We start from the raw sequence: 16,174 nt of genomic DNA, 5'->3' as shown, positions 1-16,174 counted from the left end.
CGAGAAATGGCAAGTGAAAATTTCAAAAGTTGGGAAGAAAAAAGTTGTTGAAAAGACTTGAAGAATAATGTCATTCTTCGTGTTTTTAACCAATGTTAAAAACAACGAACGGGGTGGTAATGCGCATGTACTAGTTTTCCTTTTCTTTGCAACAGGTAGCAGTGTATGGGTAAAAGCATTAGGAATGCAGTGTTTATATGGAAGCACTACTTTGAGAGGTCTTTGGTTTCTTGATATGCAGATCACACTACAACAATTACTTAATAAAAGAGTTACAAAACGTAACACTGGGGTATTGCAACAGGTAGCACTCATGGTACAAGAAAGTCCCGGAAGAATGTCAAATTAAGATAAAGAATTTCAGATACAAAGAATGAATTACAAATGCTACTGCTACAACAACAATTAGATGTTCTGTCCTGGATGGATTGTTAAAGTGTGAGAGAGGACAAGGCAAGCAGAGTGCTCACTCATCTTTTCCCTTGCCTTTTCCTTCAGAAACTTTCGAGCCATCATAAGCAGAAAGGAAGAAAGTACTATGATTTTTCTGTAGAAACCTGCATGATGGTCAGCAATGATAGTCAGCATTTGGACCCCAGAAGGAATTGAAATGTTTTAGATTCACAATCCACCTGTCAAACGTGGCAAAATGACTCAGATATATGTAAAAGAGAGAGCAGAAGCAATGAAACTCTATTCTGACCCAAAATAGAAATGCATTCATGCTAACATTGAAACATTTTTATTTTCAGGTTGCGATCAAAATGCCTCTAGATAACGTTATATTTCATTCAGAATTTATAAACGTGTATACGATGCTTACTTTGACCTCGAACACATTCATGCTCAAGAACCATCGCTAAATGTTTGATCATCTTTTATAGAAACTAAAACGCAATGTGATTTGAGAAATTTTTTTTAACACCTGATATGAGCGATATCTTGCTTAAAATTGTGAAGATGAGTAGGATGATGCACTTGTTCAATTTTAAACTTCACCGAATCATGAAAGAAATCAAAATTTTTTAACTTATATCATCCGTCAAATACTATATTTTGATGCAGTAGAGTAAGGATTGAGTTGATACTTGAGAAAATCAAGCAATTTCTGCTGCAAGCGTGTCAGTGTTTCCTCTTCAATATTCACATATGCCAAAAGCTCAGGCAACTTAACTGTAAACAACAAAACAATATCATCATTAGCAAAAGCCTAAAAGACAGATAAATTAAAAAAAAAAAAAAAAAAAAAGTTTGCTTCCAAACAACATTAAGACAAATCAACTCAATTATAAATGACGATATGGGCAGAAAACACTTTGCATGGAGATTATGAGATTCTTTGGTGCATAAATGCAAGGAAAAAATTGTGATTCCAATTTATAAACAACTTGCTGGCAGGCTTGATAGCAATTTGTGTATGCCATGCAGTCCAAGAATTACCAGCACCAGAAAATATAGAAATTGACTCGAGAGATCAAAAGAATAGAAGCTCAAGGAGAGAGTAATACTCTAAGCATGCCATATCAGTTTCATCAAACTAAAGGCATTCTGACATGTTGGTCACATGAAAAAACGTTCTTACAGATGATCCAATGCCTATTCAAAAGTATCAGTACTTATTATTGACAAACATACCAAAGAGCCGTAAAAGATGCTCAGCACCATATATGGTTGATGGAGAGACATTATCCACAACAGCTTCATGATATTGTTTGCGTTCCTTCTTGTATAAGAGCATCACTGGCAATGCTTTGTCAAAGTAACATCTAATACCTTTCAAGATCTCTCCTATTGAATCAGTCATCCTGCACGAGAAATTATTGTCCATGCCGGTGATTCAGTACCAGTGGAGGTTCCAAACGTACATAATTTGACAGAAAAGTATTCCTTTTTTCTTTTTGATAAGTCGACAGAAAAGTATTCCTATATGTGATAATGTTTCAACTGTTTTCCCTACTCTTCCTCCAGCATACTTGTCCTCAATGGTTTACAAGTCACGCATATTTACCTCTTACGTTTTGTATAATGTTTTCATAGAAGAAGTATACTTGTAATTTTTTTTTTTTTTTGGGATATTTGCCAGTTTTCTCCATATCATCAAATACCCCACTAAGCTATCAGTGTAGGTTTTCACAGAGAGGGTACATTGCAATATTTTTTTTTTTTTTTATAGGTGTGGGTACATTGCAATATTTTGGTAGTTTGTAATAGCATGGGGGTTGATTGCAAATCGGGTCACAATTTTAAGGGGTTATGTGTATTTGCCATTCTTTAGAAGCCATAAATATGAGTACCAAAATTTTAAGAGAATATTGGCCTACTTGCATAAGGATAAAAACATTTGAGACAATTAAAGACTTGAATTTTCTTTTTTTTTTTAAATATCATATTAGTTTTTTTTTCCCTAATCAAAATATCAAAGTTAATGCTTTCTCTCCGTACAGTTAACATTCAATGGTGGCTGGGGGCATTTAACGATGAGCTTCCTGTTGCTTCAGAGTGGAATATGGGATTTCCGAAACAGGTAGTAATCAAATCAAAAGCTTTTGTATTGTCAAGGGATGGAAGATATTTGCACATTACTGAGAGGAGCTGAAGGGTTGTGAAGGAAATGAGTCTGGGATGTCCATGATGCTATTGTTTGCCAAAGCATTGGAGGACAGTTTGAAGGGTGAAAGGAGATTTTTATGCTGCTCATCAGGAGGGAGATAGAGGATTCATCGTGTAAAGATGCTCTAATTCCCGCAGCCATTACATGGCATTAGTGGAGTATGGAGGAAGTGGTAGACAGAACTTCATCTTCATTCCAGAGGAGAGGGACAGCAAGGGATGGAGGAAGTTGGCAGATGCACTGAGGGAGCCTGGAAGAGAGGGTGGACACGTGGGCCGCAACAAAGGAGGGTCATTCTAGGTGCCGGCAATGGCAATGTTGGTGGTGAACCAACCGCACACACATTCATACAGGAAGATCCTCCAACTGCCAAGGGCACCAGTGCCGTTCTGTGAACAAAACAGGCCAAGAAGAAGGTCAGACATGTCAGCTAGTCTGGGAGGAGCTGTTGGTCCAAGGAGGACTAGTTGTGCTGCTGGTTGGGAGACATGAAGCCTGTGATGCAGGGACATTGACTTGAGCGGGAATGCAGGTCTCCACCAAGGAGGAGACAGGGTTGCTCTTGGAATTGCAGTAGGCATCCATCAAGGGAAGGGGTTGAGATGTATGGAGAGCCTATACCTCTGAAGTCTCTATCACCGTGTCAGCATACTACTTTTGACTGGGTTATTCATATGGTGCAGAAAATCCAGCATTGTGTGGGGATTGAGTGTGAAGGTTTGAAGAACAATTCATGGCTTTGCTAACTGCCATTGAAGTTGGAAACACAACTCAAGAAATCTCATTTAAAAAAACAAAGGGAGCTCATGAGATTAACCTGGTCTATCAATTATAAGGGCAGTTCAAGTAGAAAAAGATCCAAAGGGAAGGGGTCGACATTTTCTTTACAAAGCCGGAGATTATATCTTGAAATGTCTGAGGGCTTAATGAGGTTCATAAGCGCCTGCGGATAAAAAATTTGCTCTGGGAGTGGAAGACGGACATTGTATGCTTGCAAGAAACTAAGATGGAAATTATTTCAAGAAGCATCATTAGAAGTTTGTGGAGTTGTCCATATGTCAACTAGGTTTTCCTTGCTTCAATTGGGTCATCAAGTAGAGTACTAGTAATGTGGGATAGAAGGGTGGTGGATAAAATGGAGTATATTAGGGAGTACGCAGTGGCTTGTTCTTTTCAAAATGTGGAGGATAATTATTAATTTTAGCTGGGCTTTTGCTGAAATATATGAGCCGACCTACGACAACAATAGAAACATTTTCTATGGAGGATTTAGCCGGGTTACACAACTAGTGGGACGTACCTTGGTGTATAGGAGGGGACTTTAATGTTATAAGATTTCCAAGTGAAAGATTGGGAGAAAGTATGTTGCGGCCAGCAATGTTGAGTTTCTCAGATTGTATTTTTGACTTGGGGTTGGTGGATATTCCTCTAATGGGTGGTGCAATAACCAAATGTGGTCTAGATTCGACAGATTATTAGTTTCCCCATAGTGGGAAACTCATTACCAGGAGTTATGTTAGAAAAGACTACCTCGCCTATGTTTCAATCATTTCCCCATCTTATTAGATTGTGGGGGTATTCAAAGAAGATGGAGATATTTTAAGTTCGAGAATATGTGGCTAAAAACTGAAAGCTTTGTGAAACGGATTAGGCAATGGTAGTCTTATCAGATTCAAAGCACCCCTATTTTCATTCTTGCAGGTAAATTAAATGCTTTAAAGAAAGATTTAAAGCTTTGAAATGTGCAATCTTTTGGAGATATAGGCCCCGCAAGAAGTCACTATTGGAAGAGCTTCATGAGGTAGAGAGGGCACACGAGGGATGGGCCCTTTTTTTGGAGGAACTCTCTTGGAGGATAGAACTAGTTTCAGAACTAGAGAGGGCTCTACCCTATTGGAGGAGATCTCTTGGCAGCAAAAATCTCAAGCTTTGTGATTGAAAGAAGTTGATTGAAGCACAAAGTTTTTTCATAGAGTGGCCAATTCCCATAAGAGAACTAATGCCATTGAGATGATGAATATTGAAGAAGCTGTTTGCACGGAGATTCTTGTGATTCAAGAATATGTTGGTGGTTATTTTGAACAGTTGCTTACCGAGCCAGTATGGTGGAGGTCAAAGATTGATGGGCTAGCTTTTGAGTCCATTGAGCAGCAGAATGTCTCTTGGTTGGAGGGATCGTTTGAGGAGACTAAGGTTCATGAAGTGGTGAGGAAGATGGTCAAAGACAAGGCACTTGGCCCATACAGATTTTCTATGGGTTTCTTCAAATATTGTTGGGAAGGTGGTGAAGGAAAGACGGGCTGGTTTAGATTCTAAGATGAGATGAGATGAGATGAGATGATGTTAGATGAAAGATGAAAGTTGAATAAAATACTGTTAAAATATTATTTTTACTATTATTATTGTTTTAAGATTTGAAAAAATTGAATTGTTTATTATATTTTGTATGAAAATTTGAAAAAATTGTAATGATGAGATAAGATAAAACATTTTCTGAATCCAAACAGGGCCTTAATGAAGGTATTTCATGAATTTTTTTTCAATTGAGGAATTTGAGAAAAGTCTCAACACCACTTTTATTGCACCTATTCCAAGAAGACTGTGGCATCAGAGGTTAAGGATTATCCCCATTAGTCTTGTACATCATTTCCAAGGTGTTTGCAAATCAACTAGGAGAAGTTTTGGAGTGGATCATTACAAAACCCCAAAACACATTCGCCAATGAATATTGGACTCAATACTCGTCGCCAATGAATGCCTAAATAGTAGACTAAAATTTGGCAATCTAGGTCTCATATGCAAGTTGGATATGGAGAAGGTCTACAATCATGTTAACTAGGATTTCTTATTGTACTTGCTTGGGAGGTGTGGTTTTGGAGAGAGGTGGTGCTCATGAATTAGGTGGTACATATTGATGGCGAGGTTTTCAATTTCGGTGAATGGTAGCCCAATTAGTTTTTTTAACAGCTCTCAAGGTCTAAGGCAAGAGGATCCTTTGTCCCTACTCTTTGTCATAGTCATTGAGGCGTTTAGTGGTTTCTTGGCTGGATTTTCGGTTGTTTATATAAATTGAGGTACTCTTAACATTTCTCACTTGTTGTTCGCAAATGATACCTTAATTTTTTGCAAGGCAAATCAAAACCAGAATTATTCACTAAGGGCACTTCTACTTTGCTTTGAGGCTGTATCCATGTTGAAAGAGAATTTATCCAAGTCAAAGTTTGTCCCAGCTGGCAACGTTCATAACATCCGGCTGTTGGCTAACACCCTCAGATGTAAGGTCTCCTCTTTCCCTATAAATTATCTTGACCTTACTCTAGGGTTCACCTCCAAGGCTAAACCCATTTAGGATGTAGTAATTGAGAAGATTGAATAAAGATTGGCAGGTTGGACGAGATTGTATATGTCGAAAGGTGATAGGATTACCCTAATTAAAAGCACTCTATCCAATCTACCAACTTATTTTTTATCCTTGTTCCTAATTCCAGCGAGTGTGGCGACACAAATTGAGAAATTACATTGTGACTTCCTTTGGCGTGGACTTGGGGATGAACTCAAATTTCATCTGGTCAAGTGGGACAATATATGCTCCCCAATCTCCTCTGTTGGTTTGAGAAGTCGAAATATGAGGGTATCCAATCGGGATTTCCTTGCCAAGGGTGAGAAAGGGTTGGATTTAGACAATTAAACCAAGAAACAGAAAGTAAGATAGTTTCATGTGCTATGAAATTACTATCGTGTTGATAAGCATCCAGTTTGGAGCTTAACCCAGCCAATGATATTCTAGAATTTTGTTGCTCATAGAACTTTGGGAGAAAGTGCAACATGTTACTTTATCATTGGAAAGAAATTACAGTAATAACAACTCAAATCACAATCACAGACATAAAAGGAACAGAAATAGGATAGGTATATGATTATAATTGATTCCATGCAACCATACTAGGAATTAAGTAAATCTTACATGCCATCCTTCTTTGACCTGTATTCAAGGTATTTTGTCAAAATATCATCAACAGTTGGTGAACGTGGAAGTTTAACAAGCTGCAGAAAAAAGGATTCGCCATTGAATCGATATTTTGGAAGTTAAATTTCTCATGAGCATACAGACTAATACAGGTGCGGTTAGTCAGAAAAATGTTTCAGTTCAAAAAATGTGATCATTTACAAGCATCCATATAGCAAAAATAAAAGAAGAGCATTCCAGCACTTTACACGCACTGTTTATTTATTAGATTGAAAAAACATTCCAAGCTTACCTTGTCCTGCTGAGTAACAAACTCCCAATCATCAACCAGTTGCTTCCTTAGTGAAGATGGAATTTGTATCCTGACAAGCTTTTCTAGAGATACATTGTCCTTCTAAAATTCATTAAACCACAGTAAGTCTAGCATTATTAAAAAAAAAAAAAAAATACACCATCAAAACCAAAACAAGTGCTACTAATATAAGAATGTTCCAAGCAAGCAGCGGTCTTTTATATGACTAAAGGCTGCTTCACCTCAAATAAAAAAATAACTCATTTACAAAAGAAAATCCAATCTCCATCAAGGAAATAGCAGACCAACACAGAGACATTTTGCATGTGAGCACCAATGTGTCCGATAATATCCAGAATATGAAAAACAAGAATATTTAAGTAATCTATTTCAACATAAAACAAACCAGACCTCAGCACCTGAGTCACTCTTTCGCTTCTTCCCCTTTGACACTGCAAACAATTTCCACATTAAGTTGTTAATTAACCCAACTTCTCTATAATTATTAGCATATTTATGCAATGACTGATGTTAGACCACTTGAGGATAAAAAAAGTTACAAATACTATGTCTGTTAGGAGGTAGAAACAAAAAAAAAAGAAGAGGGAAGAGAGGGAAATCCACCTCCCTCATGTTTATCAGAAAGCAAAGACGAGGAAAAATTTACCATTCTACCTTTAGCATCAACTGTCCATAGTCAATCAACAATAAACACTGAATCGCCATTAATTTGGCATTCCATGAGAGAATAAGCCAAATTCTCAGTAATTCTTGAAGCCCAAGAAACAACTTGAGAAGGCTTGGTGAACATGACATTGGATCCAGTCTCAATCTAGAAGATAATTCTTAAAACGTATCATTTGAAGTTTAGATATCATCTTTAACCCCTTTTTATAAATTGTATAACAGGACTGAACTGAATTTTTTTTTCTTTTGTGATAAGAAAGGGACTCGAGTAAACTGGCTGGAAAATCCAAACTTTTATCTACACTTTTCATAGTAGGAAATCATTACACAGACAGACCATGCATTTAATAATCTGAAAAGAGGGAAAAATCATCCAAAATTACAAAAAAAATAATTGATCCCACTTCAGGAGTATAAACATCCCAAATTCACAACTTAGGGTTTGATAGACATCTAAACAAACTCACAAAGTATCAACGAAAACTACAACAGCAACAGCAGCAGCAGCAATCAAATGATATTGATTATAAAGAAAAGTTACTCAATTAGAGAATCAAGAACAACCAATTCAATAAGATAAAAGGGAATTGGATATAAAAATAACGGATACCATTGTTCTTCAGGTCTTCTTTATCAAGTTTTGCATCTACAAAGTTCAAAGACAGAATAGGCAACATTAATAGCCACAACAGTAGGGAAATGTGGTAATAACATAATGGTAAGGGAAAAATTTCCAGAATCAGTTTGTACAATAAGTTTCTAGTGAATCCGATTTTATTGTGATGTGTGATTTTTGGGGAGAAAAAGGGGTTATAGGCACTTCCTCTGGAACATTATAGTTTCACAGGGAGAGAAATATGCAATGTAATTACCTCCCACCCGAAGATAAAAAGACATAACACTTATTGATTAATTAGATATTAAATGTGGTTTTTAGCAGGGGGATAATCCACACAAGCACACACAAATGCATACGGTGAATAAAAGCTTTACGAAACTGCTAATTGATTTTAAAACACTAAAAAAACTATACATAAAAAATAAAATAAAGCTAACCCGCAGAGCTTTTTGGCTTTGTTTGAGCTGAACGTCCTGACTTTGGATTCTTGTCTACACCCTGTTTTTTGTCAAGGGCCTGCTGCTTCATGACATTCTCTTCAGTATGTTTCATCAGACGGTCCACACCCACCCACTCGTCCCAACTGTTGGAAAGATGTCGAAGCCATAGTAATGATTTCTGTTTCCCTTTTTAAATAGGGGCATAATTATTAATGGAAGCAAACATTTCCAACAAAAATAATAAAGGTTATGAAGTACCTTCAACAGATATTTTTTTGATAGGTAAGTACCTTCAACAGATATTGGAATCAAATACCACAAGACGTTACTCGATAAATAAAAATTGAGAAACTAGAGCTTTTTGTAAATGAACCATATGCTAAATATCTATCTAGGTAGCCATTAAAAATCTAATGCAGCGTCCTAGTAAACTAATGATATCATGTATCTAGGAACATTCTTAGAGCTAGAAATAAGCACAACACAAGTAACACAATACATCCTCTCTGCAACATTTCTCTATCGTGCTTATCAATTTGTATCTTGATAGTTCATCCATAAGTTTAAATTATATGACTGACAAACTGCTTAAGATTGGGAAGTGGGGATGATCTATTTGTTTTTTAGTTGTTTGTATCTTTCAAATTGAGAGTAGGAGCAAATAAGATATATTGGATTCATTTTGAAGGACAGACCTTTGAGGTCAAGGTTTTCTACCACACACTCTTCCCCCAAGAGGGCTCTCATTTCCCTTGGAAGTACACTTGGAGATATAAGGCACATTCAAGGGTATCGCTCTTTATCTGGTTGGGAACATTAGAAAAGGTCTTAACGAGAGATAAGTTGAGGAAGAGAGATGTTTTAGTAGTGGACAGGTGTTGAATATGTAAACAAGTTGAACAAAACATCGATCATCTTCTCCTTCACTCACAAGTTGGCTAGGGATCTTTCGGAATCAATATTTTGCACCTTTGGAATTGAGTGTGTCATGTCCAATTAAAAGTAGACTCAATGGCTGCTTGATGAAGTTCCCCTAATAGCCATAGAAATATGGAGGTTTGGATGATTGACCCTCTGTGCTTGATGTAGTGTATTTGGCAAGAATGTAAAGCTTGAACCTTTGAAAATTGTGAGAGGATGGTATTAAAATTTAAAGCCAGTATTTCCATTCATCTAGCTTACTAGACGTCATGGAATTGTTTTCTATTTCTTCATACATATGGGTGTTTCCTATTGTATACTTGTTGTGTACTAGATCGCACCCCTTTGCGCATTGAATAAAATTACATTCCTTATTTTTAAAAACTAGCTTAAATTTTGACAATGAAATACTTTTAAAAACCAATCTTTTTCCTCTTTCTTGTCAAGATTGAGAACAATTTTAAGACCTAGTGTACATCCTTCATCCTTGAATGCCACCACTAAAGAATACACTTATCAGCCATGAATTTCTAGTTCCTAACTTGTAATTAGGTGTTCTCTTTTGTATACTTCCTATGTACTTGGGCTATGCCTTTTTTTTTTTGTGTTCATAAAACTTTTTATTTTACTCTTAAAAAAAATAGAATGCACTTATCAATGCCCGACACAACAGTGTAAATGGAAATTGAATGCTTGTGTGAGTACATCACATAAAAGTTAGTAGGAACAAGGACTAGGCCAAAATTATAACAATAAAGGGAAACATGTTATTAACATAGGATTTGAATGAACACTAGAGTTACTTTGATGTTACAGCATGTTTCACTCCATTACGACAAATCAGTGCACTACAAAAAAAAGCCTAAAATGTGGAACGAAATGAATAGATTCTTAAAATCCCTCTATAAACTTGGTTATAACATATGATACAATAAATAATGTGAAAATCATTTTCCTTTAATTAAATGGTGTTACAAAACAAGTTTATTTCAAAAGGGCATGACTGTTGCATTTTGACACTATATTTGGATGACATAATTGTTTTGATAAGTCAGTCAATTTTATTAGAAGTGTAGAGCAGTGCAACCTAAGTACATTGGGTGCATACAGAAGAAAGCACCCGACTAGGGAGGAGAAAGAAAACAAAAGGAAATAATATCAAGATAATTAGAAAGCCAAAGCTATTCAAAGTCAACCAGACATAAAGAACTTTTAGCACTAAAGATCTAAGCCCATCCACTTCTCTCAATCTTGAAAGTTCCAAGTACTATGTTCCTTCCACATGCACCGCATTAGACGTAACGGAACAATCCAACGAACTTTCATGTTGCAATGACCTGCATTTGACTTCTCCAACAAGCTAACAACTCTACAACCATTTTGGGGCATCACCTACTAAAAACCAAAAAGATGGAAGTCTGAGGCTTAAACTGTTCTAGTTACTTTGTAGTGCAGCAATCGGATGACATAAATATAGATCAAAAGTTACAAACTTCCTTAGCATATTTCAAATAGTGCCATCCAAGTTGCAGATCCCAAAGTGCAAGTAACATGTGGTAAAAGTAGAGAGAGAGAGAGAGAGAGAGCCCCTGCCCCCCCCCCCCCCCCCCCCGGGGGGGTGGCCAAAAGAAAGATGGTGCTTTAAATTCTCAAAGCAGTTGAGTGGCCAAAATTCACAAAAGAAAGATGGTACTTAAAGTAACAAAAGAAACACAAGGCTTTTTCATTGCTTAAAATAGTTGAATGACAAAAATATTAACTGTGCTTTAAATTCTAGTTTCTATACCTCATTAGTTTGAAATCCAAACCCAAATGATGTAACAAAGTGAAAAGGATGGAAGACATACTCACTTTTTGTTCCAACCCTGCAAAATAGCAAGAGGAGCGTCACTTAGTGCATGTTTGGGATTACGGTGAGAAATATAGTTTATAACTTAAATAATATGTTCTACTATTAAAAAGTTATTTACTGTTTGGTAACCATATGTTTAAAACACTTTCAAACATGTTACGTTTGTTTGGAAATAAATTAAAAAAGTACTTTTTGAGGTAGAAATGACAATTATTTGAATTTTTAAAAATTATGATCATATTCTTGAAAGTTTAAAAGTTGTATAATATTAAAGCTTATTTGATATTAAAAGTACTTTAATATGTAACACCCAAACGGCCTAATTTTTTCATTAAAGAGCTTCTAAGAATATTTAAGCATTTTTTAAGACTCCTACAGCAACCCCAAACAGGGCCTTACTAGCATAATTACGTAATGCTTGGCTTACTCTAAATATTCAGTAGCCATCTTTATCGGCCTTAAAATTTAAAATCTCAAAAGACTATAAGCATGGTACTGTGCACTACACAATCAAAAACAATAATTAAAAATAAAAAAGGAAAAGAAAAGATCAAACTTACAAGATAGTGAACAAAGTATCTCCATTCCTTCTTCCTACGTTCAGCTTTTTGGACCTAAAATATCAAAACTTATAGTTCATCAGACTATTCCAACAATTAAAAACAAAAATTAAACCAAGAATATAAATAATGATTAGTTAATTATATAAATTCGCTTGACCATGCTTTTGAAGGTCCTCTTAGAATAGTTGATGAACATAAAAACTCAAATAACAAAGTAGGACACAGAAAAGTTCGTAAACAAACTATATTATACTGCATTGACATGAAATAAGACGCCTTTCAACAGCCTCAACATGAGAGTTTTGTAAAACACTAAGGTCGCAGCAGAGCAGTAGATTTTACAGCCATACCAACAAAACTTTAAAAAAAAATTATACTTAATTGATCTAAGAAGTGTATCAGTAATTGATCCTGTTAATGTCTTAATAGAAAGACTAGCTTTCCCCAAGTTGACATTTATCAGGCCAAAGCAAAAAAGAAAAATAAACCAACACCACTTTACCAGAAAAATCAGTTTTTAGTTGGAGCATGAGTGAGTGATAACAATCCTAACATTAATGATCAAAGGCAACCAATCTTTGTCTTAATTTTTATGCAATTCGAGACAAATCTGTAAAATTATATTAAAAATGGAATTCAACAAACCCTAATCTTATCATTAACCAGTCCTCTCACAGCCTTAATTTGCTAATCACTCAGCCCAATCTCTCAGGAGCCAAGCCTAACCTATGGTTACGCTTGCAATTTCTCAATCATTGAAGCCCAGAGCAACTAACCTTCTTGTATCATTCCTAAGCAGAAATAGAACCTCAAGCATCGAAAATTCCACACGATATAGAGAATTATAATAGGACTTTAAAGATAAAACTTGATTAAAAAAGAAAAACTGGGCTAAACACAGAAAGAGAGCGTGCCTTGGCTTCGTAAATGCGAGGGCCGTGATAGGCGAGGACCTTCTCGCCCTCGGAGTAGACGCTGGAATTGGAGGGAGGAGTACCGCCGCTAGAGGTGTCGGCGTCGGTAGCCGAGTCGTCCTTCGACGAGTTTACCATTTCCGCTAGACCCCCAAAGGCCAAAACGGAGAGTGAAAGAGAGAGAAGAGCGAGAGAACCAGGAGTGAAAAGTTGAAAACCCTGGCTTTTGTTCGTTCCCTCGCGGGGGCAGGTTTGTTCCACTTTTTCCCCCCAGTTCAAAATCGATAAGATGTAGATTTGCAAGTAAGGACCTAGGTTTAAGGTTAATTTAACTTTTGGAGGCTACCGACTGCTGCGTTTCAAAAAAAGACCCCACAACTACAAGAGCCTACTGCCAACTGACGATTCCAGATCCTTACCAAAAATCCAGTCTTTATTTTCAAATTATTAAAAAGGTTTAAAATCTGATAATATTATAATATGATTGTAAGAATTTAAGATTATTATTAATAATTTATAAAATTATTCAAAATACTCTAAAGATGTTGATCCCGCCATGACTATTTTTATAATATTTTATTCAAAAATACCAAAAAGTTCTAAAAATACAGAAATAAGCCATGACCAAATACCATAATTACCTCCTTAACCTCCTCAACGACCGATCTTTTTTTTTTATTTTTTTTAATTAAAAAAAACAAGTGGCTCTTTTTATTTTTTAACAAAGAAAAGTATTTGTTCTTTGACTAATAGATATAATTTTAGAGTAATGCTATAAACAGTTGTAGAATATACAAACGTCGCATAATTATTTTGAAAAATAGTAGAATTTATGATTAAAAAATTAATTTTTTTTTTATGTGAGTCCCGTATTAATTTACTTTTTTTAAAAAGACTGTATGGTACTTACACAACCACGACTGTAAATATCATTTCTTATAATTTTATCTTTTTCGTGTTAAGCCTTCAGAAAACGGAAAAATGTGTAGCTTTTTTCTTAATATTAATACACCAAAATAAATAGTGTATATTCTGCCCCTATTAATTTCATTTACTGAGACGTGTCTATATAAACATGATTGTGCAATGCAAAGTTTTTTCTTATGCGTACCTTTCATGTGTGTGTGTTGGGGGGAGGGGTAGCAGTAATATTTGACAAACAGCCATTTTCTGCTTTTCATTCGGATATGTTTAAGGAAGACCAAGAGCAACTTCCTAGCTGCTAGCTAGTTTGACTAAGGAGAATAGTGAAACGAGATAATCTGCAAATAATAATAATAAATAATTTAAATTAAGATGTTTTATAAAAATTTATAAAATGAAAAAATAAAATTAAATAAAAATATTATAAAATATTGAGACGAAAACTCTTACAATCCAAATTAGGTATCAATTACAACTCAATCTTGTTTTTGGTGATATTAATGAATGGTATCCGAACTGATGTTTTTTCTATACACGTGAACTGAAGTACTCCGATCGAGGTGGAATATTTTTAGGTGTGGACTTGGAATGGTATGAATCGGTATATTTATTTGGTATTGACTAGTCTATCCAGACAAAAGGGCAACAAATCCATTATTACAAAACAAAGTGGATAAACCATATATAATTACGCTGTGTGCTAAAGAGTAGTTAAAGTTGATCTTTGCTTGTACACAACAAACAAATGAATAATTAAAAAAGAACTTATTGTGACGCAATCAACATTTAATCTGGATATTCCTAAATAGGTTCAAGCAACAGTCGTTATTGGTGCACGCCATTAACATAGCCGTGACCCTGGCCAGGGGGGCTTGGGCCAGAGTTCTTGATTCCACCAAAAGTTTGTTGTTGTGTAAACTTGTTTCCGTCGCCAGGACTTGGGCCAGAGTCCTTGATTCCACCAAGAGTTTGTTGTGTAAATTTGTTTCCATCTCCAGGGCTCGGGCCAGATTGCTTGATTCCTCCAAGAGTATGTTGTTGTGTAAACTTGTGTCCATCTCCAGGGCTCGGGCCAGACTGCTTGATTCCTCCAAGGGTATGTTGTTGTGTAAACTTGTGTCCATCTCCAGGGCTCGGGCCAGACTGCTTGATTCCTCCAAGGGTATGTTGTTGTGTAAACTTGTTTCCATCTCCAGGGCTCGGGCCAGACTGCTTGATTCCTCCAAGGATTTGCTGTTGTGTAAACTTGTGTCCATCTCCAGGACTCGGACCCGATTGCTTGATTGCTCCGAGAGACAAACCATCAAAGAAACCACCACACCCTCCATGATCAACAGCACTTCGAGTCTCCATGACATTGAAGGGACGGGCTTCAGTTGCAATGAAAATAGAGTTTAGGAACAGAAAAAACACAAAAAAGGCGTAGTATTTGTGAGCGGTTGTCATGTTGAACAACACAAACTTTTTGGTGCAATAAATAAAACTAGGTTTATACGTAATCGATCAATGTGAGATGCAGCAAAGAGAGCTCGGGGTGCCGTATTTATACTAGTGTTAGTGGGATTGAAGGGTACTGATGAGATCATCAGACTTCTTTGGCTTTGACAGTAGTGGGGACGGAGGCACAATATTCAAAACAAACGTGAGATACAATTAACTATGTATGTTTTCTTGCAGGAAACAGCTGGGGAGGTTCTTGGTTTGAAGAAGTAGAAGCGAGGAGGAAAAAACCAATGGAAAAAGAGAAACTAAGATGGAGTCAGGAATGTAGAAAAATGGAGATTGCGAGTCCAAGTTGATCAAGGGTGTAGAGAAATAATTAAAATATGTCTCAGATTGAAGATGTTCATTCGTGTTTAGTGTACGTTAGCTGCGTTTCGCCGGCTGCATAGAAATCATCGGAAATTTATGCATTGACGGTCTTATAGGTAGACTAAAGACGGGGCAAAGCCTTTGAATTCCAAAGAAACGAGTTAAGATTGGTGGTCTAACTGGGGTTCTTGGAGTCAGCGGTCATAGTTATGACTTATGAGCGAGGGAACCATACATATTCGGGAAGGAAAATGCATTAAGTTCATGGTACGTAGTGGCCAAGTTTTTGAAAAATGATATCACGTGAATGAGAAATTTAAGGCTTGGGTTCTTTTCTAGATCATTACAATTTTTTTAAACTTCTAAATAAAAATAAAAAATAAAAATAAATTAATTTTTTAAATTTTAAAATAGAAATTATATTAAAAAATTATATTCTAACAATATATATTTTATTTAATTTTTAACTTTCATCTCATCTCATTTCATTTTATTTATACAATCAAACGATGCCTATTTCTTTTCAATGAAAAAATGCCTATTTCTTTTCAATGAAAAACTATACATGGAAA

The 16,174-nt window shown here is 35.9% G+C and overlaps 2 protein-coding genes across 5 annotated transcripts; both read right to left on the bottom strand.

Moving 5' to 3' along the window:
* Positions 1 to 221: 221 nt before the first annotated feature.
* Positions 222 to 13,139, bottom strand: LOC122296153 (protein MRG1). Of its 4 annotated transcripts, none has more exons than XM_043105604.1 (11): positions 12,867 to 13,136; positions 11,950 to 12,003; positions 11,389 to 11,402; positions 8,614 to 8,759; positions 8,168 to 8,203; positions 7,282 to 7,322; positions 6,871 to 6,972; positions 6,576 to 6,655; positions 1,636 to 1,805; positions 1,089 to 1,173; positions 222 to 557 (listed from the first exon to the last, which is right to left on the bottom strand). In XM_043105604.1, exons 1-11 carry the CDS (start codon positions 13,002 to 13,004, stop codon positions 467 to 469), a joined length of 957 nt encoding a protein of 318 aa, XP_042961538.1. In that variant the 5' UTR covers positions 13,005 to 13,136; the 3' UTR covers positions 222 to 466. The 4 variants fall into 4 exon arrangements, with proteins under 4 accessions (XP_042961538.1, XP_042961553.1, XP_042961561.1 ...); XM_043105619.1 differs by having other exon boundaries at positions 11,324 to 11,402; positions 12,867 to 13,005; XM_043105627.1 differs by having other exon boundaries at positions 8,614 to 8,802; positions 11,385 to 11,402; positions 12,867 to 13,005.
* Positions 13,140 to 14,379: 1,240 nt separating this feature from the next.
* LOC122301952 lies at positions 14,380 to 15,551 on the bottom strand. The gene has a single exon (XM_043113296.1). It carries the CDS (start codon positions 15,234 to 15,236, stop codon positions 14,616 to 14,618), a length of 621 nt encoding a protein of 206 aa, XP_042969230.1. The 5' UTR covers positions 15,237 to 15,551; the 3' UTR covers positions 14,380 to 14,615.
* Between the last annotated feature and the right edge of the window lie 623 nt (positions 15,552 to 16,174).

The sequence above is a fragment of the Carya illinoinensis genome, chromosome 2 (genome assembly GCF_018687715.1).
Source record: "Carya illinoinensis cultivar Pawnee chromosome 2, C.illinoinensisPawnee_v1, whole genome shotgun sequence".
Lineage (NCBI taxonomy): Eukaryota > Viridiplantae > Streptophyta > Magnoliopsida > Fagales > Juglandaceae > Carya > Carya illinoinensis.
Note: the sequence above shows the minus strand (reverse complement) of the source record. Positions and strands in the feature narration are given on the sequence as shown.